Source organism: Tremella mesenterica (genome assembly GCF_000271645.1).
Source record: "Tremella mesenterica DSM 1558 unplaced genomic scaffold TREMEscaffold_10, whole genome shotgun sequence".
Lineage (NCBI taxonomy): Eukaryota > Fungi > Basidiomycota > Tremellomycetes > Tremellales > Tremellaceae > Tremella > Tremella mesenterica.
Genome location: NW_006711234.1, coordinates 813,435 through 835,077, shown reverse-complemented (window position 1 = coordinate 835,077; position 21,643 = coordinate 813,435). Strand labels below are relative to the sequence as shown.

The window sequence follows — 21,643 nt, the reverse complement described above, 5'->3', positions numbered from 1 at the left end:
TCTCGCCTCGTCTTACAACCATGTCTTCAAAGATGGGCGTGTCTACGCTCGTAGTGGGAATGTTCTTGACGGGATGTGCGAACAGCCTGCTGTGAGTATACAAGATCTCATCAGAAAGTCGCAGCTCACCATCAGAACCAAATATCAAGATAAGCAGTGTGTGGACAACTGTGGTCCGGATGCCCCCGGTCCACCTATCGACTTTGAGCAGCCAGTGAGCCCCTCTTCCTCCTCTTACATCCTTTCTATGCACTGCTATGGCCCGTGTTCTTGTGCATCCCCCCTTTAAGAGTGTTAGATCTGACAAGCTGCTGACGACACGTAGGTGTGGCAGACAGTCAAGTGCGTTCTTCCCGTCCAAACATGACGATACTGACAAACTCCAGCATGTTCGTTGGCGAAGCGCTTTGTGTAATCCCTTTGCTATGGACCTTCTACGCCAGAAAACGACGGATATCAGGGTCCAGACCTCAAACCTCCATCTTCACTCGCATCTTGGCTCGTTTACCTATCATAACCGCGACATCGACTGTGCCAACAGGGTACAGCCAGGTGACACAGGACGACGATTCATCTATCGATGATGACACAGCAGAGTCCTTTTTCATCGACTCCGACCGTTCACTCACAGGCTGGAGGGTATGCTGGATGTGGTTTCCGGCCTTCTTCGATAGTGCGTCATGTCCATACCGTGACTGCTAGCTTACGGGTGCAGTCTGCGGTACTACCCTAATGAACGTTGGACTCATCTTCACGCCTGTGTCCATCTACCAAATGTCGAGAGGCGCTCTCGTACTATGGGTGGGAATATTGTCCGTCATTTTCCTCCGGAGACACCTCTGGCTATATCAATGGACCTCACTCGTCATCGTGACACTGGGTGTTTGTCTCGTAGGTCTATCTGGCAGCCTGACGAAGAAACCACTAGACAATGAACATCAAAGTCTCATCTCGGCCATGTCAGAGATCGCAAAGCGGAGTGACGACGATCCTGCCAAAGTCGCACTAGGAGTTGTACTCATACTGTTCGCTCAGAACTTTACCGCTTGTCAATATGTATGTACCACCACTCATATCCAATCGACCCATTCTGACTGAACACAGGTGGTAGAGGAGAAGATACTGTCTCGTTACAAAGTCGACCCTCTCGCTGCCGTGTCACTAGAAGGTTTTTTCGGTCTCGTCACTACATTGTCGGCCATGCCATTTCTCCACTTCTTCTTTCATGCCCGATCTCCCTTTTTCGACGTCCCACTAGGCTGGCATCAGATCATTTCCACCCCGAGTGTTATGTGGACCAGTGTTGCCATCGCCATCAGCATCGGCGCTTTCAACTTCTTTGGTCTCAGTGTCACCCACAGCGTCAGCGCGACTACCAGGAGCACAATTGACACATGCCGGACATTAGGAATCTGGATCGTAAGTTTGGGCGTAGGTTGGGAGGTGCTCGTCTGGCCATTCTCATTACTGCAAGTGATGGGGTTTGGAATGCTCGTGTGAGTCGCAACCTGGTTGACTCTTGTGCTGCGCTGAGATGCAGATACGGAACATTTGTCTTCAACGGCCTGTTGCGACCAGTGTTGTTCCCACCTCCACCCCAAGTTCATCTACCACATGAGCCGGAACTAGGAGAGACGGGCGAGCTCCCAGCAGCGGGAGGACAGACCAGAGCGGGATATGATATCCTGGCGGAAAGGGAGGAGTGAATGTGAGTATGTGCACTTCCAATTTGTTTGTTGTACCAGCCAGAAAAAAATTGATGCATTGGTGTGATGGCATGCATGAATAGATATACGAATCTGATCCTCTGAATCAACCCCTGCGGGATTTGCTTCTGTTCGTGACTGATGATGTCTTCCGCACCGGTTGTGGCTTTTTCTGGGCTTTGTCGTTCGCGTCCGGAACGAAAGTACTCGTACTGGTCGAACTGCCCGGCGTATCGGCGACGAATTGTTCCATTATCACCGCATCTTCATCCACGGCGGTCGCTCCTGACGACGATGGACCTACGTTGGCCGGTGCGGGTGTGCGAGAGGTGAGGCGTATCGTGGCGGGAACATTTGCAGTCGGAGGATGAATCGTAGTGCCAGCAGGTTTTGTGTTTGGAAAGAAAGACTGAGTGATCCGGGGAGTGCTGAAACCGAACGAGGGAGAAATTTGCGTGAATGTCGACGTGGGATGAAGATTCGGACGAAGAAGAGGGGTATGACCCCCCTTCGTAGGGAAAAGGGAATGTTGTGCCCTGCAACGTGAACGTATCCGTCGAAGCGACGGTCAACGGCGACAACGACAAAAGATACGTGGTGACCATATGCACAAAATTTGGGAAAGTGACAAAAAAGGGGGAAACGTAATCGGCTCGCGCTCTACTTTGTCGGACGAGCAGACACGTACGCCAGATTGGATTCGAGTTGTTGTTTAGCAGCGATGCTCTGTTGACGTGATATCACATTGTTTGTATGACCGAGAGACAGAGTAAAGTCATGTCAGTGATGATCACTCATGTTATAACTGATCATGACTGACCTGCTGGAAAGTACTACTACTGTTACTGAACAATCTATCGGCTTCGATGACTTGATCGACCTTTTTCTTGTTCAACGCAGCGGTAGGTTGTTTTAGAACGTTGTCGAATCCCTGTAATCAGTACCAGCCTTCATATGCTACTTCTTACCACTCACTCTGATGATGTTTCCGCCCATTGCAGCAGATCTCATGAGATAGTTCCCCTCGTAATCGTGAATGGCGTTCTCGATGCTGGCCTGATATCCTTTAGCACTCTCACCACCATCACTATCACCAACGTCCGGCTGACTCACCAGGGCGGTGTCGATGGCACGTTTGCGTTTGATAGCGGCTTCTGCGTCGGCGAGAACGGCGGCGTGAGCTTGTTTTGCGTCGGCGGGAGGACCAGACTGGCTCATCTTGTAGGGCGACGATGGTGAGACGACAGGTTTTGAACGAGAGAGAGAGAGAGGCAGAGACAGAGTTTGAGATGGGCGAGGCGGATCCGGGAAGGCAAGTTTACGTAAGCGCCACGTGTTGGACATTGGCAGGTGGACAATTCCATGCCTGCTCAGATGTATTTGCATCTCCACAACTACTCACTTCTAACAAAGATGGCAGCTGATCCACTCGTACCTCGCCCCCTCTTCGGAGGAGCTATATCTATAATGCTCCCACAGGACTACATCGATGCCAGGTGTGTTCGTACTTTTGGCCCCGATCATATGTTGGGGAAGGTCGAACTATATATCACATACTACAATGACCTTGGCTGATAATCCCTCCACAGTGATCTTCGACAAGTTCCTGACAACCAAGAAGTCTTCCTATCATCCGCATCGGACACCAGCATAGTTATCGAAGTTCTCTCTATGGTAGAGGAAGGCCAAGCCTCGTCAGATCTGTGGGAAGCCACAAAGTGAGTGAGCCATCTCTTCTCTTCGCCACCCAACCCTTCGATGATTATTGGTGGCTGATGCAACACGCTCAGATTTCATTTCGAATCCATCGCACACGACAATTCATCTCTATCTACAACCGTCCTCACTCCATCGCCTGGCTCTCCGATACCTTCACGACCTCTTCCTGCCGTACCCACCGAATCGCTCGATTCGACCCCTCAGCCGGTCATTTTGACAGGGTTGCAGAAAGTTCACAAGTATTCTCAGGACCCTTCGGGAGCACCTCGACCAGGCCACGAGAGGGATGATCCAGACGAGGTATGGATCGGGGTGGCTCTTTGGCGATGTTGGGTGGAGCAGGTTCGGCCTTTGGAGGACGCTCCTGTGACCGATCTCGATACAGGCGGGGGTCACGGAGTGAGAAAAAAGAAAGCCGACTTGGTGTATAGCGTCAACGTCAACTTGTCAGCTTCTGATGGGAATGGCTACAGAGAGAGGCAGATGGTAGAGGCTTGGTGGCAGAGATCAGTCGGAAGCTTGAGGATCGAGGACTGGAACCTTTTCGGGGATGAAGAGTGATTGGAGCGGTGCAAAGCACATGACTTGTCACATAATCAGTAAATTCGCACAAAACCACAAACAGCATGCAGCGTTCTGCCAGGCATGCGAGGTTAGTCTGATCTTCATGATGCAGATCACTCTCTCCATTGTACAGTAGCTCACGCCGGGGTTGTATGGACATCCGCCTGCTGAGATGAACCGACACCAATGGTCGAATGAACAAGATTAGGCGTGAAAATGCAAAGCATGAATGCAATCCATAATACACATCCCCTGCTCGTAGTGCTCATCCTCAGGCACTCCTCTAAGCCTCGATAGCGGCAGTCTTCTTTCCCTTCCTCGTGTTCGATGAAGCAGACACGTCGAGGTCTTTGGCACGCGGAACTTGGGCAGAAGGGACGGAGAGGAAAATCTCAATGTGACAGGGGTGTCCCTGGTAAGGGTTGCTGCATGTCAGTGACTAGTCTCACACATCTTGATGATTCGACGCACATTCGACCGTGAGCACGGAAAGTCCTTCGCCTCGTCTTGGGGGCCTGTTGAACGACAATGTTTTTGATGAACAGCTCCTCCACCGCCAGGTCCTTGGCATCCGCATTTGACTCTGCGTTCTTGAGGAGACGGAGGAAGTGAGCGACGGTTTTGGTGGGCCAACGACCTTGTACAGTCAGCTTTGATCCACGTTGGGGCAGAATGAGAATTCGGACACACCTTTTGTCGTCTTGAAAGCCTTTGCTTGACCGGTACGACCAATGGCGCCGGCGAATCGGCGGAAAGGAATGACCTGTTGGTGCTCCTGCACAGCGGCGAGGTAGGTGTAGGCTTTCTTCAGGTTCATCCCTAGCTGTCAGCAACAGTTCGGCCTAGCCATACGAGGAACACCAACCAGATAAGGCAGCGCCGACCTCTCGCGCGTTCTTGAAATGCGTTCGAACATACTCACCCTGAGCTTTGGCAACTGGATGTGGTCAGCTAAGAACCCTTTCCTCTTCGGCACAAGAAAGCATCAGGAGAGAAATGACAAGACGGATAGCACTAACATTTCTCTGGGTTGGCAGTGGCGATGGATGCTGAGGCGTATCGAACCATTTCGACGGAATGTATGTAACGAAGAAAGAATACAAGCCGAGACGAAGGGGAAGGCAGGGAGGGAGGAACCTTGCGGAGTTTCGCGGGATTACGTATGAATCAAGTGAGGCGGAAGCGTTGTACATCCCGGGTAGCTAGCTTGTCCTGCCGGCCATGCAGTCTGTTCTTACATCATGTACATACATATATGCATTGTCTTCGTCTACTGTAGACACATCCGAGTTTTCGCATCTATAGGTACCCACTTGCTACTGACGAATTGCAGCGAAACCAATTCTCAAGTCCTGAATGAGATCTTCGACGTCTTCAATCCCAACCGAGAAGCGCACCAAATTGTCAGTGATTCCGAGAGCCAGACGTGTTTCCTCTCCCAGTTCCTACCCCGTCAGTGAGGCAATCAGACAATGAGATAGTTGTCCATGCGTACCTTGTGCGTCATACCAGCAGGTACCTCTATAAGACTTTCCACCCCTCCCAAACTTTCAGCCAATGTGATCAACCTAAGACTGGTGACAAACGTGTCAATCTGTGCCGCCGACGCCCCTTTGAGCTTGAATGACACCATGCCGCCGAACGGGATACCTAGGGTCCTGATGCCGGCGAGGGAGTCGATGCTATTGGAAGTATCCGTAGACGGCTCGAAGGGGAATTTCCAGCCAAAGAATTCCAACTCTCGCCTCGCGTTCGGCGAAAGAAGAGCTTCCACCATGTGGAACGCACCATCCGTCGTCAAGCCTGGATAGCGCACTTGCTCGATTTCCGGCTGGTCCCTCAACCAAGCCGCGATTCGAAGAGCATTTGTTCCATGTCGGATCATCCGCACGCTCAGAGTCTTGAGACTGCGGATCATCAGGTGACAATCACGAGGACTGGCTGTTGCTCCAAGGGAGTTTTGTAGGAATTGGAGGCCCTTGAGAACGTTAGGTCGAGTGCGGGCGGTATGTTGAGATACGGTGAGAGAGCCCATGATGATGTCCGAGTGACCCGAGCCGTACTTGGTGAGTGATGAAAGAGTGACATCTCCCAGAGGAAGCACCCCTGGGCCACTTGGGATCAAGGGAGTAAAGTAGAAGGCAGAGAGGAAGGTGGTGTCGACGATCACGAGTGGACGAGTCTCGATGGGGAGAGCATCAACGATCTTGGCGATGGTCGGAAGAGGCGGAACCAAGAGTTGTGGGTTGGTGGGAGCTTCCAGCCATATGAGCTACTTGGGTCAGCAAGAAAGAGGGTAGGGAAGAGTGACGCGTACCCTAGTGTCTGGTCGGAGTGCTTTCCTGATTCCCTCTTCACCCGCCTTTTCCATATCGAGGAATGTCACTTCCAGTCCGGTAGACTTAGACGTTCGAGCCAAGTACCTGGCCGATCCTCCATACTATCAACATCAGCGATTGGTCATGCTTATAAAATTACACGACGACTGACCACATCATTGACGGCCAAAACATGGCCTCCACCACCGTTGACGCCGTCTTTCCCACCTCCACCTCCTTCGTTCGCCTGCAGACCTGCCCAAACGCACATTGCGGCGGTTGCTGCCGATCCTGATCCAAAAACAAAGCTAGCCGCGCCAGAGACGTCCACATGAGAGTCTTCTCCACTTGCAAAATACGGCGACGTTTCCAACGACGTGACCAAAGCTTCCAGTTGGGTCCGGGTGGGATTGGCCGACCGAGCGTATTCGTACCCCTTCACTGTGTCAGCAACATCGATGGGAGCAACGCACATTTAGAACTCACCCTGTGCTTGTTGACTCCATCCTGCTTGAAAGTGGTGGCTACGCCTAGACTTGGGACCACGGCGCCAGTCACTGGATCGGGCTCTGATCCTACGTGGATGGCTCTGGTGGTGAAGTGATCGTGATGAGCCTTGAGACCGTTCGTGGAGAGACCTCCGTTAAGAGTGGCCATCGTGGTGGAGTTTGAGAGTGAGAGAGGAAGGATGAAGAAGAGTCAAGACGCTATATAGTCAAGAAGAGTCGATCGAAGCAAGGGATCCGGCGGTACTCGTACCGATGACGCCATTCTTGCAACATGCAACTGACTGCCTCCACTTTTGGAGTTCGATATTGACATTCGCTGGCAAGGGCGCAGATGGCAGAGAATGGGGTTGACAAGACTTGCCGAGTGATGGATGGAAAAGACTTCCTCGCGAGATTGACAACCTAAACATAGTTAGAACATGCTAATGCAGCATCCGTACAACCTTGAAGCCAGCGAGGACTATCCACGTGGCAAGTAGGAAGGAAGAAACGCCGGTCGTCATGGCGCGTTTCAAGTGGTGCCTGCCCCTTCCCCTATTTCTCCCCCCCCCCCCTCCCCAATTCCCCAATCTCGCTCTGGCGTGGGCTGTGAATACGTTCTGTAGATCTATGACTAGAGTACTTGTATAGTGCAAGGTTCATTATGAGCTCAACCAACCAAGAGGCAGAGTCTTCCTTGTCACCAGAGAGGAAGCGTCCCCCACCCAGTGGTCCTCTATCCAGCACTCTGGTGTGTGCACCCGGACTTGTGTCGGATGCCAAGCGGCTGACTCGCAGAATACCATGTCTTTGCCCCTCACCACCCTATCATCCCTTCTGACATTGCAAGATGATGAAGACAACAAGCCTAGAGTAAGACCTCCCAGACGGTTGTTGGATTGAGCTCATCTTATAGCTGTCCAAGATCTCTTGGCTGCCGGACATCTTGGTCGTTCAGGGATCTATCATTCCGACCGTCATCGGACCCGTCCTCAGTGTGACCTTGTTCTCCGCGGGCGTGGCTGCTGCTGCTCTGGTGTATGGCAAGGAGGTTGGTTTGACGAATAATGTCGGTGAGTTCCGATGCCCATACTTGTCTAGGGCATGCTGGTGCCGCCCGAGCTTATACTGTCGCAGTCCCATTACTGTCGGTGGTCGTAGCTCTGTTACTCGGTCAGTCCATCTCTCTATATGCATATACAGGAGCTCAGACACAGTATTCCGGTCAGTGAGGCAGCACAAGTCGATATCTGGGCTGACTTGCCAGCAACTCTTCTGCCTATGAAAGATTTGCCGAGTGAGCTGCATCTATACGCATGCAATCTTCGGCTGACATGATAAGAGGCAGAAAAGACTTCACCTCCCTCATTTCCAATTCGAGAAACTTGTCCCGTGTGAGTAACTTAGGTCTCGCAAGATAGGGCCCCCTCTGATCCAAGCTCATTTGGGTGTCTGTATGTCTGCCCCCGTCAAGTCCTGTTGGAACTCCGCCCCCGATAAGTCGTGATCGTCTTACAGAGGAGAAGAAACGTTTGATTCGTCTCATCGTCGCCTTTGTGATAGCTACAAAACATCACCTTCGAGCAGAAGGTGGCGTGCATCATGAAGATCTTCAAGGTTTACTCCCTCCCCGACTTGCCGGGTCTAGTCTCAATCGCCTCAAGACCGCTACTGGACCTGGCCATGCCCAGGAGGACTTTGTCACCTCTCCTCAGCCTATAGAGACGTCATTGCCCCCCACGCCAGGGGCAGGACCGGCCTCAGATCCGATGGACGAGGAATCCTCCGTCGGACTCAGTATACGGTCACTTCGCCTTTCTACCAGTCAACAGTCCATGGGTCTGACTCCCGGGAGTGCATTCTCGGACAACACCTTTGACAAGCCGTCATTCAAGCAACGTGCTATGAAACACCTTCACCCGGGTCGTTCAGCTTTGAAGCGACGTCCAACAAACGTTCGCGTCATCGAAGATGGGGATCCTCGAAGGGAAGAAGAGACACATACCAAACATCCAAATGAGAGAACACCGTTGATCAAACCTGGGGTCAAACCAGATATCAGAAGAAAAAGTGAGGCAACAGATGTGAAAAAGCGTGCCGAAGCTGGTTTAGGTCGGATGGTTGAGTTAGGTCTACCTTTGATCATGTCAGTGGGGACTCTCCTCATTCAAAACCGTCGATAACTAAGCTTGCAGAGCACATGAGATAAGCCGTACAATTTTCCGTTTTAGACGCATGGGATGTCTTGAAGCGGTTGGTCCGGCTGTAAGTTTCTTCGATATGCTTGAATAAGCTAACAATATAAGGGTATGAACGCAATGCAGGGTCTGGTACAAGGTATGACCGATCAGCTAGGAAGCATGGAGAGAATGTCAGTATTCACCTCAAACGTGGCCAGTCTTTGCTGACTTACGCAGCGTCCAAACACCTTTACCTGTAATATTTGGTATTCATCTTAAACAGACCGTCACTTTATTCCTTTTCATCCTCCCTTTCACCTTGGTGGATGTGATGGGATGGAAAATGGTGGTCATCGTCACATGTTGCGCATTCACCATGATGGGCGTGGAACATATCGCCGCCCAGGTCGAAATGCCTTTCGGAGAGTGAGTGCTTCTTAGGTGGTCTGGGTGATGATGATACTGATACGCAGTGACCCGTGTGATTTGAACCTTGATTTGTACTGCACTGAGCTGCTTTGCGAGTGCGAGTGAGTGTTGTTTACACAGATCAGGAATCAGGCTAATGGGATAGAGCTTTGTTGGAACGACTGCCAGAAGGTGATGAAGACGACGAGGTGATTTTCGAGCGTTCGTCGGATCAGAAGATGGAAGACGAAGCTGCGGATGATGGTGGGGACTGATGAAAAAGTATATCTATTGTCAACAATTGTTTCTGCCTATATCACATCGCATGTTGACGAGTACTAGAAATAAGTGATGAAATGATTTCATAATACGGTACGACGCAACTACCTTATACACGTCACCCTCATGGTTCTCACATAGTCACGCTCTCCTTCATATTTCCCTCGATAGGTATCGCATACTATGTTCCTCAATCCACCACGGTCTCCTCCACTGCGGCCCAATGGGCGATGCCGACCTGTCGACAGATCTGATATGCGGCATTACATACGGCCCGATTCTTGATCACGCTGGAGCTATTGGCCGTCCTGATTGTTAGACAAGATGATAGGAAGCGCTGATGAATGACTGACAGGATATCTCCCTTCTTGATACCATTCGGTAGAACCTCGATGTCTGAAATGTCTGCTAGCCTTGGCAGTGGTATGATCTTTTCAGTACGGGGTGCAGGTGCATTGACGGTTTCGACGACTGGAGCAGAGGGTTCTTTGAGAGGTGAATTCGAAGTGATAGCTGCTTCCTCTCTCGATACCGCATCACTCACATTTCCGTTCTGTAACGAGTCCGTTTTGTTATCGCTTCGGTCAGCAACTCCTGAGGTTTCTTCCTCCTGCCGGGTCTGTGCCCCTGTGACCGTGGATTCATGGATGGACAAATGCTCGGGGGTTTGGACCTCATATTCGACCCCTTGATCCTCCTGCGGGTATGGGGAGCTTGGGATAGGAATTGTTGTTGGATCAAATGGGAGCGTTTCTTGCAAGTGACCGACAACGGTTACTGACAGTGTTTCACCGGATTCCTGGTTTGACTGATTGACGGAGGTTGCCGTCGACTTCTGATCAAGGTGAATATCGCTGCGTGTACAAACTGCAAGTCTATTGTCTTCTCCCTCTGCATCGGAATTCTCATGATCTTCCACATTGGTGATTGTTTCATTGTCGGATATTGACAGCTTTTTCGATATCTCCCGGACGACTTCGTCGACGAGCTCCACCACCACCGGCCCTTCTCTTCGACTTGTAGTCCCACCCTCATTCACCCCATGCTGAGTCTCTATACCCTGCTGACTTGCAGCCCGGGATCCGACCTGCCCCAGTGAGTCTTGGGCCTTCTCTCCTTGACCCTGCTCTGACAGAGAAGGGTTAGTCACATTCACTAACACACCTCTCTTTGCTGGATTGGCTGGACCCCCAACTTGCAACTTGCAGGTCACCTTCCAGACCTCATCATCTCCAAGAACTGAGTAATACTTTATACTCCCTCCACTTCGCCCCACATTCCAAGACTGCAGTAGTGCATTCGTTCCCTGTGCCCGCCAATCCTCCATCGTCCTCTCTGGTGCTCGGGGTGGGGTGGGAGGTCGGGGATAAAGAGTCTCCAATCGCATGGCGTGGCGTTTCATGCACCAGAGATACCAGTGGGCAATTGGGGTAAAGAGAGGATGAAGCCACGAGTCGAGATATACCATTGCGTCTCCGCGAGAACGTTTGTATGACGGAGGTCCGGGTAGAGACCCCCAGTCGAATTGGTGCGACAGCATTGATGGACTTGCGGGAGCCTCGTCAGGTTGAGATTTTGTTTCCGGGGCAAGGATCGGCATCAGGAGATGAGCGAAAGGGTCGTGTGGAGGTCCGGAAGGTTTGTCTGTTTTTGTCTTGGAGGAATTCCGTAGATGATTGCCCGTAGGTACCGAAGGTTTACTTGGAGAAGGGTTGTGAACTTGTAACTTTTGGACTGCGGAGACCGCTTTTGGGGTGGGTTTTAGAGGTGTAGCGAGTGCCGCAACGCCTCCCTTTGCTTCAACACTCTCTCCCTCGAAGAGGTAGGAGTAGAAGACACCAGCGATGTACGCTTCGAATATGCTGGCTCGGGCTTTTTGTTGTTGTCGTACGACCCATAAACCACTCGAATCACCTCTCATTTGTTGAGGGAGTCCGTATCGGTCGGAGATGTCCGCTAGAGTCTGGTTCTTGACGAGATGAGATTTCAGCATCTAGTGGTCAGCGGTATGCAGGTGCCCGCTTGATGGATGCAGAACTGAGGTACCATATATTCATTGGAGCGTGGAGTCTTAAGAGCAGGAGAATGACCTTACCGTCGCTGGTCCAGGTTTGAGGGAAGGAAACATGTCATGAAGCATTATGTTGACCACAGCCCCTGCCATCAGCCGCCAATCACTTGTCTGATAAGTGGGACCCCATCAGGAGTGTAGCCTAAAAGATGAGAGAGATACACACCTAGCAAGGCATCTCCCACATGCTCCAGCTTTTCATAATCGTCGACTGCTCTGGACTCGTCGAGGACGATCTCGGACGGACGATGAGGGAGCTGATGAGCGGAAGAATGGGTGAGTGCGAGTTTGAGCAACCCAGGGTCAGTAATGGGTGGCAAAGGTGGTAGAGGGATGTCATTGGGAAGAGGGGGAGGATGATAATCTGCCAGCTGGACGAGCGTAGGTTCAGGGGTTGGATTTGAGATGTGGGAAGGAGAAGACATTCTGTGGTGAACGCCAAGTCAGAGAGGGTAGATAAGTCCAAGAAGGTTCAGTGCTGATGTGAGTACAGTAAGATGAAAAGTGATTAGGTGATCGGTTATCTCCAAGGTACTAGGGAAGGTAGAACGAGGGATGAAAGATGAATTGATTAATGGTAAAACAATAAGAAGACGAGATCAAAAGTAGAGTCAGTGAGTGGGGGTGGGGGTGGGAGTGGGAGTGGGGGACTAGGGACTTCTATGACGTGGTATTTATCGCGTCGAACAATTTCCTTCTGATTGATAACCTTCAAGGCGGCAAAAGCAAAAAAGTTCACACGACCTCTTCATCTCCTTTCCTGGCAACTTGTCATACACATAACATGCCCCTTCTATCCTCTTGGTCAACTTCACACCTTTCCTCAGGTCCCAGGAACATGGGTCCATATCCCTCTCAGCTCCCTCTCAAGAGAAACAAACCTCCTCTCATCATGTCCCCAGTCAAGCTCTCTTCACCTGGTGTCTCGGTCGATCAAGTGGACCCCTTGTCTCTCTCTTCCTCGCGGTCATCCTCGTTCGCTGGGAAGAAGCGAGCCCGGGAGTCTGATGAAGGTTTGAGGACACCAGCTAGACGAACCAAGTCTACATCGGACACGACACTGAAGACCAACAGGGATCAAGACGCTTTCCAACGAGGGCTCATCGCAATCTTCGTGCCCAAGGCATTGCAAGAGTCGCTTCAAGGCAGGATGGCCAACTTTAACGACCTCTTAGCTCATTTCCTTCCTACTCCCTTGGCTCCAGCTCCTCCACTTGCACCATTGTTGCCACTTCTACGCGCTCTTACGGCTCACGTTTCACTTCTGTCCTCCAGCATACATCGAGCATTGGTGACCGCCATTCTGAACCTTCCATGGGCTACTGGCGAGGAGAAATTCGTACGCTCATATGTTGGATTCATGGGTGTCTTGGTCAGTGCACATCCAACATGGTCCAAAGAGGTGGTGGGAATGGCTGTAAAAGGTTTCACTTGGCGTTCGTCTTTTCCGCCTCGTCTTGAGCTTCGCTGACGATGATAGAACCGCCTTGTGAACTGGCCCCTTCGCCATCTATCACGAGAAGACTCTATCACGCTCGACATCACTTGCTCCTCTCCCATTTACTGTCCCTCATACCTACTTTACCCACTCTCATCCAGTCCTTACTGCTCCGACAGTTCCCGCACAAGCGTCAACCCGAAGTCTGCCAGACGACATTTCTGCGCAATTGCTGCGAGCTCATATCATATTGCCCAGAACTGTGTCAGAGAGTCTGGGGGGAGATTGTGGATCGAATGTTACGAATTGATGTGAGCATTACGTCCTTCGAGTCTGCCAAGGAAAAGCTGACATGAGCAGGTTGAAATCACACGAAATCAGGACGATGATGACGAGAGCGAAGATGAAATTCTTGATGGATCGAATGACCCTAATTTACCTCAAGACTCCTCTCAACTACTCGACCCGTTTGACCTCTCTGTCACGGATGACATTCCGGATGAAGTTGGACCAGAGGACGACGAAGATGAAGATCAGGATGGTGCAGATCCTGACCCCGATGAACTATCGTCAGAGGACAGTGAAGCGTCAGATTCAGAAGGAGACGAGACCAAGGCAACCAGTGCCAGAGAAAAGAAACGACTCGCTGTCAAAATCATGCAGGGCAAATTGGACGGAATGCTTGTATATTTTCTGAGGCACCTTTGCGAGTCTATGGGTCAAGAACTCCCCAGTACACCGGCGGCCGCCCTGGCATCCCGAGCATTTACGTACAATCCTTCTTCGACATCATCATCGGCAGTGTCTACACCGACATTCGAACCCTCCCTGCCCTATCTCGGACTGAAGACAGGCGACGTTTCACCAGCTCAAAGTCTTGCGCATTTCCAGTCCCTCCTGAATATCTTTTCCAGACAGATCCTCCCCACTTCCCACACACAACACATACCCTTTCTTTTGTTCCTTTGCGCTTCATTTTCACCCTCGCATACAGATCTTTTCCTGGGCCTGCTCGTTTCGCAAGCTTTGTACGGCACCACAACCTCCATCTCTGCGTCCAACACCCCTATCTCACTCAATCAGCGGATAGCAGCAACCGTCTACGTCGGTAGTCTGGTCACTAGAGCCCGTTATGTCAACGACGAACACGCACGACAAGTCATGACTTATCTCCTTGCTTACATCGATGGTCGACTGCATCATCCGGCATCGGAACGCTTTGACGAGTTACCTCTTTTTTATGCGGTGTGTCAGGCGACTATGTTGATTTTTTGTTTCCGCTGGCGAGCCCTTCGACCTGCTTCCGTTCGTGCCAGAGAAGATAGTGGCGAGCCCGATGATGTGGAAGGTGGTATGGGCATGGTGGGCGAGTTAGAGATGGATGATGGAACTGGGGAAACCGATGAATCAACACAAGATGGAAGATGGATCAAAGACCTCGATGTTCTTCAACGTGTCATCACATCACCCCTCAATCCCTTGCTGGGGTGTAACCCCACAGTTGTGAAGACTTTCGCAAAGGTGGCACATCAGACGGGGTTTGCTTATTGTTTCTCGATAATCGAGGCCAACGCCGCTTTAGGTCGGAATCCCATGTCCTCAAATTTCAATACAGCAACGAAGGGCAAGGCGCAGACTCCGAGTGCCTCGAGAGTCACGACAAGTCTGGGATCTGGTATGGCCAACACGCTGGCTAAACAGGCAAGACAGAGCAATATCGATGCTGGTCTCGATGATTATTTCCCTTTTGACCCATACGACTTAGCACGATCCGGACGGTATGTCGAGCCTATCTACAGAACTTGGTCTGAAGTGGCTATGGATCCGACGGAGGATGAAGACGAGGAGGATACGGAGGAAGACGCGGAGGCGGAGGAGGAAGATGTAGGGGATAGCTCGGCGGTGAGCGGTAGTGTGAGAAGTAGCAGTATGAGCATGAGTCTAAGTGTGTCAATACCGAAAGGATCATGGAGTGATAAGAAGAGGAGAATGTTTAGCCGAGACAATGGTTTGTCGAGCAGTCTGGAAGGGATGAGCATTTCGTCGCGTGCTCATCGGTCATAAAGTCTCTGGGGATTTGGACATTGTTGGAGACATTGAAGTGGTCAACGTGTCATTTTAGGCTTCATGCATTGTTGTACATATTCTTTCAGATCGTGGTTCGTGTATTTTAGATAGACATGCGTCTGGATTCATCAGTCATGGGGTCACAATCACAAGATCAGGGGTCGATCACGGTAAAATTCCCGAGTCAGGAGGTGTGAAAGCACCCACCTCGTTCGTTTAGCCTTTTGGATCGCTCGTTGACCCTTGATATCATCTACCAAACCACTTGGAAGACGTCCTTCATCCTTCCATTGTCGAAGAGCGTTTCTGGCTGCTTCAAGACCCACCGCAAGGACTTGAGAAAACTGCTTGAATCCGCCCAGAGTCTCGAATTGCTTGCAAGTCAGCTAACTTCCACATACATCGAGTCATTCTTCACCTGCCCTTGCAAGCCAGAGTGCTGCAGGGCTCATTTGGAAGGGTTTCGGAGTAACAGTGAGTTTCAGAAGATTGAATTTGACTGGGCAGTTTCACCAACTTACCTGAACAGGCATGGCGAGATACATGCAATTAGGATCACTTTTGACATCCTCCAGTGTCTTGACGCTCGCTACGCTACTCGTCAGATCATTCATCAGCCATTCTTGAAGACTCACTATGCAAGTCGAGAAGACACTTCAGTCATGGACAGCACAGTGCGTTGATAGAAGGGGTTGAACCTGTTTGTCAATAAGATGTCTTGCTCGGAGGTGGCCTCCCACCAACGGCGGTGCACTCCGCGATATTCTCCCAAGTGAAGAGAAAGAAGAAAGTACCCACTTGTTAACGAAGATCCACCAACCAGACACAGAATCACCATAATTTCGGGGACTGGTATCGTCCACTGAACCCACGTCCACAACTATGATATCCCTAATTCCACCTGATCTCAGTGGACCGATGGGGGTATTATCCATGTATCCTCCATCGACAAGTACTGACCGTCAACAATTAAGAGCTTCTGAATGAGAAATGTACTCACGGTTCCCGTTGTCTGACAAAGGAGGGAGAAGACCAGCCAAAGTCATTGATGCTCGCACGTATCGCCTTCGCCATTAGTGATCTGCCACCGTGCAGCGAGCTAAAAAGAATGTGGTATTATGGACACTTACCATGCGTAGCCAGAGCGATGCACTTCCATGCGCGAATGAGTAATGTTAGTCGAATTGGCAAAGAATGGAATCCAAAAGTCTACCAAGTCAGGATATTGTTGTCATAAACGGTCACGATAGAAGAAATCACCCTCGATATGCGTATTGTAAAACGCCTTGTCTACTTTGTTAGTGCCTACAATGACTATTCAAGGGTGACTGACAGATACCACGGTCTATCATATCAGCACATGCACGATCACCAAGACATGGGTTAGACTCACTAAACTCATGTCCGGTCGTATACGAGACATACGGATACGTTACGTCACTTAAGATTCTCCACATACTGCCCATTCGTCCTGAGAATTGTTTCGTCCGTCCTGTCGTCTCTAACAAATCCGACTCCCTGGCATATAGACCTCCAACGAACGCACCGATAGAACAACCCCCTATGGCATCGATGGGAATGCCAAATTCTTCTAGAGCTTGCAACATGCCGATATGCGATATGCCTCTGGCTCCTCCCCCACCAAGTACCAAGCCAATCTGCTTACCGCATAGTCTTCGGGCGATCCTGGCAAAATCGTTCATGTGAGCAGGACGACGAAGGCGAACAGCAGGGCGCAGGCCACGATATTTCTTGAGACGAATCTCCACACGCTCGCGAAGGTGCTTGAAGGCTGCCACAGCGGCCGGGTCGTGTGCCGCGGCTGGCTTGTGAGGTGTCACCAGTCCTGGAAGCTCCACGTGATGATGAGCTTGAAGCCAAGGGCGGTTCTGCAATATTCAGCGAAGAAAGAGAAGGTTCCGGCAGAAATGTACCTTCAGCCAAGGTCTAGTCGACCCGAGAGGGACTGTGCGTTCATCATGGAGCAAGATCAATTCTTTTCTTGCTGTGGTCTTTGAAGCAAGGAGTAATCTTTCTGCGACGTTTGTCAGGCCCATCAGGACGAGGTCTATGAACACTCACCATACTCCCCCAAAGTGGGATCATCACCCATGGCTGCATTAGTCAGCCGAGTGACAATAGCAAGAGGATCTCGACATACCAACAACTAGGACGAGATCAGCCTGCGCTAGTCAGCCTTATCACCTCCAGTATATCGAGTAGTACTCACTTGGCGTATACAAGTGAGAGTCCACTGGCTTGTAGGTGGCGTGTCCGCGACATATAGCACAATACGATGGTGCTGCTCCTGGTCCGCGAGCCATCCAGCGATCTTCAGTTTTCTACCGATGAGCTCTTCCCCCGTCCTGGAGCTGATTGCTGGCTTACCCAATCCGAGCGAAAGCATGTCGCCCGAGATGTCGCATGACTGTCCCTTGATCAAGATAAGACGTGGACGCCCCAAGGTCTTCCAACGACGTTTTCAGCTGGCGTGCGAACTGTACAACTGGAACGCTACGACTTGTGCCGAGCACACAGATCGTCCCTATCCGTCAGTCACTATGTGGGATGGGAATTGAAGACCAGATAGTATACTGACGTAGGTTAACATCGGTCGGCGGGGTGGTCACTCCCGTTCTCGGCCCTATCTGCTCCCCCATGGCCCTCTTGACCCTCTTGGCGATTAGTCGCAAGAATTGTACAGTAGTCGCAGGATGTTGAACACTAATGGCGTCAAACAGCGCCGCTGGTATTCGTACTAGCTCGGAATCGCGGATAGCGTGCACGGTGTCTGAGCGTGAGACAGCTGTGATCACATCTAGCTCGCCGATGGAATCGTTCTGTCCATACTCTCTGGAAACGTGTACATCGCCGTCCTTGTCGTAGTACGAGCGAAGTCGACCATCTGTATATACATGAGCTGGGTGTAACTCATTGAAAAAAGAACGTACTTATGACGACATAGAAGTCGGTGGATCGATCGCCCTTTTCGTACTGAAACTGTCAACATAGTGGAATGACTGGAATCATTCTCGAATGACATACTAAAACCTGATCGTAAGCGAGGCATGTACTCGAGGTGATACAGACCCACTTGTCCGGCTCCAAGTTGCATCCAGTCGAGTGAGGCATCGATATGCAAAACTCAATCGTCAGCTTGTATTATCCGTAGCACAGACATACGAACCCAGTGGCGAAAGGAGGGATAAAAGTCTTTTAGACAGTGTGAGCAACACTATCGGCCTCCTTTCGATGATCTTATGAAGTGCTGAGTGAGGCAAAAAGCCGACAAAGCAGTCTGTTTTCGCACTGTCCATCAGCCTTGCACACTCCTGCTCAGAGATCACTGACGTTATGTGGACATAGGAATCCACGCTGCACAGGGATGAGAGGTATCCGGCGATGCCACCAGCCTTCCGTGTCAGCTTACAGAAGAACTTGACTGGAAGTTACCTTGACGGTGAACAACGGCTCGTCAATCTTTGTTTCAGCGTCTCGGTTGGGGCTTGAAGGATCTCCAGAACCCAAAGCGGCGCCGAACGGAAGACCGTTCTCATGATCAGCCCGAGCGCCGGAACTGGATGTGATATCGGTCGGTCTTGTGGAGTGAATCGGTAGTGAGACCTGGCATAAGCAAACATCCTTCATTTGCGAATGACTCGCCTCCAGAAAACCATCTATCACATAATATAGTCCGGGTGATGTTTCCCCTTCATCGACCAACGTACTGCCCTTCTTGAAATGCAAGATCTCGATAGAGTTCTCTAAGTCTCGCATGATCTTTTCCGCACCCGTCCCATTGGGACCTACCGTACTGCTCTCCTGCACACTGGCGGAGACGCTACTGGCATCATCTTCGGTCGCACGTACTTTCATTGCCGCCTCTCTCAGCATCCCTCCAAGAATGTTGTCGTTATGAGAAGAGGCATTCATCATGTCGAGCACGTTGCCAAAGGGCACTTTACTTCCTTTTGCCTGTGGTGGGAAGAGGGGCGAATTCGGAGTTGACAGCGCTGACACTGATGGCGCTATAGAGGAGCGTCCCATAGAATCGAAATTTGACCGGGGAGGTTGAGTCAGGCCAATGGACTTGGCGATACACGTCGCCACGGCTTCCTTCAACTCGGTCTCGAATGCTCCGTCATCGTCGTTTATACCGGGATCCACGAGCTCACCACGATGACCACGTAGATCGAGAGACGAGCTGTTGAAGCGGTCTCGCCATGTGTCTACTCGCGGAAGACCTGGAGTACGGGGAGGTGGTTTATAGTACATTCCTCCATCGTTTTCATTGTCGTATCGGCTCATGGCCAAATCGCCGGCCGCCACTTGCTTCCTGAGCCCGGAGATCCTCCTGACGAACTTGGTGGATTGCCTGGCGGCCACATCGGGACTCAGTTCGACTACAGGCTTCACCTGTGTTGCCACTGCGGTGTCGATCTTTTCCATGTCAAGCTTCTCATCGTCACCCATCTGCTCAGGCTCGAGAATTCTGTATTTGGCGGTAGCCGGAGTCATTCTGAGCTTGGGTGTGATGGACGGGAGGGAGGGAGATCTGACTGTGGGACTTCCAGGAACATAGTCAAAATAGTCCTCTGGATCAGATGGCTGCGCCCCCGATGTCGACCCGGAGGGGAAGGGGACGTCACTGTTACTGGAAAGCATAGGTTGGAACCGGCGTCGTAGAGCCTGCATGCCTCGTCCAGTGTAAAAAGATCGAGGAAGTGGATGAGAGACGAGCTTATTGAGTGAAGATTCGGATCGAAGGAGCTCCTTAGTAAGACCCAGAAATTTATGGGCTTCGGGCTCAGTCCGAATTCCTGTCAAGAGTGAAAGCACGTACCTGTCATGAAAGTGACCCTGCTGAATCGCTCCAAAACCACTTGAACGACAGTACCACTGGCTTTGGGAAATTTGTGGGTGAGCTTTCTGAACGCCTCCGCTGGGATGACTGCTAGCGTGGTGTCGACTGTGGCACGGGCGATAGTCCCTTTCAGTGCTGCTGAACCCGTATCGACTGATGGCCGTCCCTTTTCCGGAGACCTAGTAGGCCTCGATTGCGTCGGCGCTCTGGGTGCTGTCGTCGCGCTTCCTCGGGTTCGTGATGGAGTTGGGGGCTGAGAGAGGGAATGATGGATACGCGTGCGAGGGGCGGGTGGTGAATGAAGTGAGACGCTTGTGGTAGAAGGCTGAGATGCTGTCGATCCCGACGTCTGTATGGTGCTCACTGAAGAGTCTGTTTCTGGTGCAAAGGCAGTTGACAGACTGTCCATAGAATGGGATCGTACTCTTCTCAGGGGGTTTTGCGTTGGTGAAGGTTCAGTGGGACTGGGAGCTCTCGGTGGGGATGTGCCCATTTCGAAATGACTGACATCTGAGTTTGTGCGGGTTTTGCTTCTGCCTTGACCAAGAGGGACAGCTTGTGCATCTTCATACCCGTCCTCTTCGACTTCGCCATCAGGGGTCGAAGCAGAAGATGACCAAGCGAGTTTTATGTCTTCCGTGAAGAGTGAGAGTATGGAGAAAAGGGAAGAGATAGTCCCTCCTGTAGAGACCTCGTTAATGAGATGATATCCGTTGAAAGTGCTACGTGGTGATTGAGCCATGGGATCTGGTGATTGAGGTACTGAAGTCTGTCCGCTTTCCGACGATGGAGCAAACTAACCTTAAGCCGCTCATCACTTGTACAGACGAGGTTTACTCACAACCTGTACCTTTCCTTCTACCACGCACCAGAAATCACCACCTCCAATTTCCACACTATCCCCTGCTAATAGCCTTCGCGTCTGAAGATACCTACTCAGCTCATGGAAAACAGGCTTCTCCAAATAGCCAAAAATTCGAATAGCAGCCAGAAAATCGTCCAAGTAATTGTGGAATGGTGATGCTCGACTACGAGTATCATTCAGTCCGACCGTCGCCAAAGGAAGTAGTTCTGTGGAGAGAGAGGTAGGCGATGGTGGAGGAAGAGCACCTTCTTTCAATTGTGTATATCGAGTCAAGTAACGATATCGTATGACAAGTACGATGGCGACACTGAGGGACATGAACAATCCGAGTAAGGCTGGAAAGCCGAGAGAGATGGTGAGAGAATACTGAAGCATTCTCACAACTATTCTGAGTTTATCAGCATTTGCGGTGTAGAATGGGAGAGGACACCAACCCAGGAAGAGTGATGGTGAGCCATGCTACACCCCTCCGGACGAGGTCGAGAAGGTGGAGGATGACAGTGATGACGGCGATGGCCACGGTGACCAGAGGGTTGCCGTTGGGGTCGGGAGGGGAAGCGATGTTGGACATGTCGTCTTGAATCCTTTATCTACGTTTATCGAGGCCGTTGATGTTGATCCATTGTGAATGTACAGCAGATCGAATGAAGAAGGTGGGAGATGTAAGGTCAAAAGT

General features: G+C 51.1%; 9 protein-coding genes across 9 annotated transcripts; 4 read left to right on the top strand and 5 right to left on the bottom strand.

Annotated features, from left to right (window-relative positions):
- Positions 1–20: 20 nt before the first annotated feature.
- Positions 21–1,706, top strand: TREMEDRAFT_33227 (uncharacterized protein; the record flags this gene model as incomplete). Its single annotated transcript, XM_007006278.1, has 8 exons — positions 21–91; positions 136–214; positions 326–342; positions 387–461; positions 549–673; positions 716–1,056; positions 1,105–1,496; positions 1,541–1,706. 8 exons carry the CDS (start codon positions 21–23, stop codon positions 1,704–1,706), a joined length of 1,266 nt encoding a protein of 421 aa, XP_007006340.1.
- Positions 1,707–2,663: 957 nt separating this feature from the next.
- Positions 2,664–2,924, bottom strand: TREMEDRAFT_33187 (uncharacterized protein; the record flags this gene model as incomplete). The annotated part of the gene is made up of 2 exons (XM_007006271.1): positions 2,664–2,762; positions 2,820–2,924. The coding sequence occupies 2 exons, from the start codon at positions 2,922–2,924 to the stop codon at positions 2,664–2,666; spliced, it is 204 nt and encodes a 67-aa protein (XP_007006333.1).
- A 182-nt stretch (positions 2,925–3,106) lies between these two features.
- TREMEDRAFT_45196 (uncharacterized protein) lies at positions 3,107–4,073 on the top strand. The gene is made up of 3 exons (XM_007006370.1): positions 3,107–3,202; positions 3,296–3,424; positions 3,497–4,073. Exons 1-3 carry the CDS (start codon positions 3,120–3,122, stop codon positions 3,984–3,986), a joined length of 702 nt encoding a protein of 233 aa, XP_007006432.1. The 5' UTR covers positions 3,107–3,119; the 3' UTR covers positions 3,987–4,073.
- A 134-nt stretch (positions 4,074–4,207) lies between these two features.
- Positions 4,208–5,072, bottom strand: TREMEDRAFT_45193 (uncharacterized protein). Its single transcript, XM_007006369.1, has 5 exons — positions 5,009–5,072; positions 4,855–4,926; positions 4,680–4,808; positions 4,461–4,626; positions 4,208–4,414 (listed from the first exon to the last, which is right to left on the bottom strand). The coding sequence occupies exons 1-5, from the start codon at positions 5,055–5,057 to the stop codon at positions 4,273–4,275; spliced, it is 558 nt and encodes a 185-aa protein (XP_007006431.1). The 5' UTR covers positions 5,058–5,072; the 3' UTR covers positions 4,208–4,272.
- A 233-nt stretch (positions 5,073–5,305) lies between these two features.
- TREMEDRAFT_69682 (uncharacterized protein) lies at positions 5,306–6,964 on the bottom strand (the record flags this gene model as incomplete). The annotated part of the gene is made up of 5 exons (XM_007006577.1): positions 5,306–5,434; positions 5,485–6,261; positions 6,307–6,429; positions 6,480–6,743; positions 6,794–6,964. The coding sequence occupies 5 exons, from the start codon at positions 6,962–6,964 to the stop codon at positions 5,306–5,308; spliced, it is 1,464 nt and encodes a 487-aa protein (XP_007006639.1).
- A 353-nt stretch (positions 6,965–7,317) lies between these two features.
- Positions 7,318–9,658, top strand: TREMEDRAFT_64293 (uncharacterized protein; the record flags this gene model as incomplete). Its single annotated transcript, XM_007006503.1, has 14 exons — positions 7,318–7,397; positions 7,447–7,546; positions 7,594–7,668; positions 7,712–7,868; positions 7,897–7,968; positions 8,013–8,019; positions 8,063–8,092; positions 8,138–8,189; positions 8,235–8,941; positions 9,006–9,060; positions 9,102–9,166; positions 9,213–9,401; positions 9,449–9,505; positions 9,550–9,658. 14 exons carry the CDS (start codon positions 7,318–7,320, stop codon positions 9,656–9,658), a joined length of 1,755 nt encoding a protein of 584 aa, XP_007006565.1.
- Positions 9,659–9,852: 194 nt separating this feature from the next.
- On the bottom strand, positions 9,853–12,158 carry TREMEDRAFT_64292 (uncharacterized protein; the record flags this gene model as incomplete). Its single annotated transcript, XM_007006502.1, has 4 exons — positions 9,853–9,970; positions 10,016–11,655; positions 11,758–11,819; positions 11,900–12,158. The coding sequence occupies 4 exons, from the start codon at positions 12,156–12,158 to the stop codon at positions 9,853–9,855; spliced, it is 2,079 nt and encodes a 692-aa protein (XP_007006564.1).
- Positions 12,159–12,652: 494 nt separating this feature from the next.
- TREMEDRAFT_12429 (uncharacterized protein) lies at positions 12,653–15,214 on the top strand (the record flags this gene model as incomplete). Its single annotated transcript, XM_007006259.1, has 3 exons — positions 12,653–13,169; positions 13,214–13,482; positions 13,532–15,214. Coding segments are annotated over 3 exons (2,469 nt in total), but the record flags the coding sequence as incomplete, so codon positions are not given.
- Positions 15,215–15,341: 127 nt separating this feature from the next.
- TREMEDRAFT_72160 (uncharacterized protein) lies at positions 15,342–21,610 on the bottom strand (the record flags this gene model as incomplete). The annotated part of the gene is made up of 24 exons (XM_007006576.1): positions 21,402–21,610; positions 20,944–21,355; positions 20,082–20,898; positions 18,902–20,037; positions 18,692–18,862; positions 18,590–18,651; positions 18,426–18,547; positions 18,333–18,382; positions 18,190–18,238; positions 17,838–18,143; positions 17,627–17,783; positions 17,469–17,580; positions 17,400–17,421; positions 17,321–17,353; positions 17,173–17,273; positions 16,632–17,127; positions 16,499–16,528; positions 16,369–16,447; positions 16,239–16,303; positions 16,037–16,193; positions 15,874–15,936; positions 15,760–15,832; positions 15,446–15,612; positions 15,342–15,357 (listed from the first exon to the last, which is right to left on the bottom strand). Exons 1-24 carry the CDS (start codon positions 21,536–21,538, stop codon positions 15,342–15,344), a joined length of 4,833 nt encoding a protein of 1,610 aa, XP_007006638.1. The 5' UTR covers positions 21,539–21,610.
- Positions 21,611–21,643: the final 33 nt, after the last annotated feature.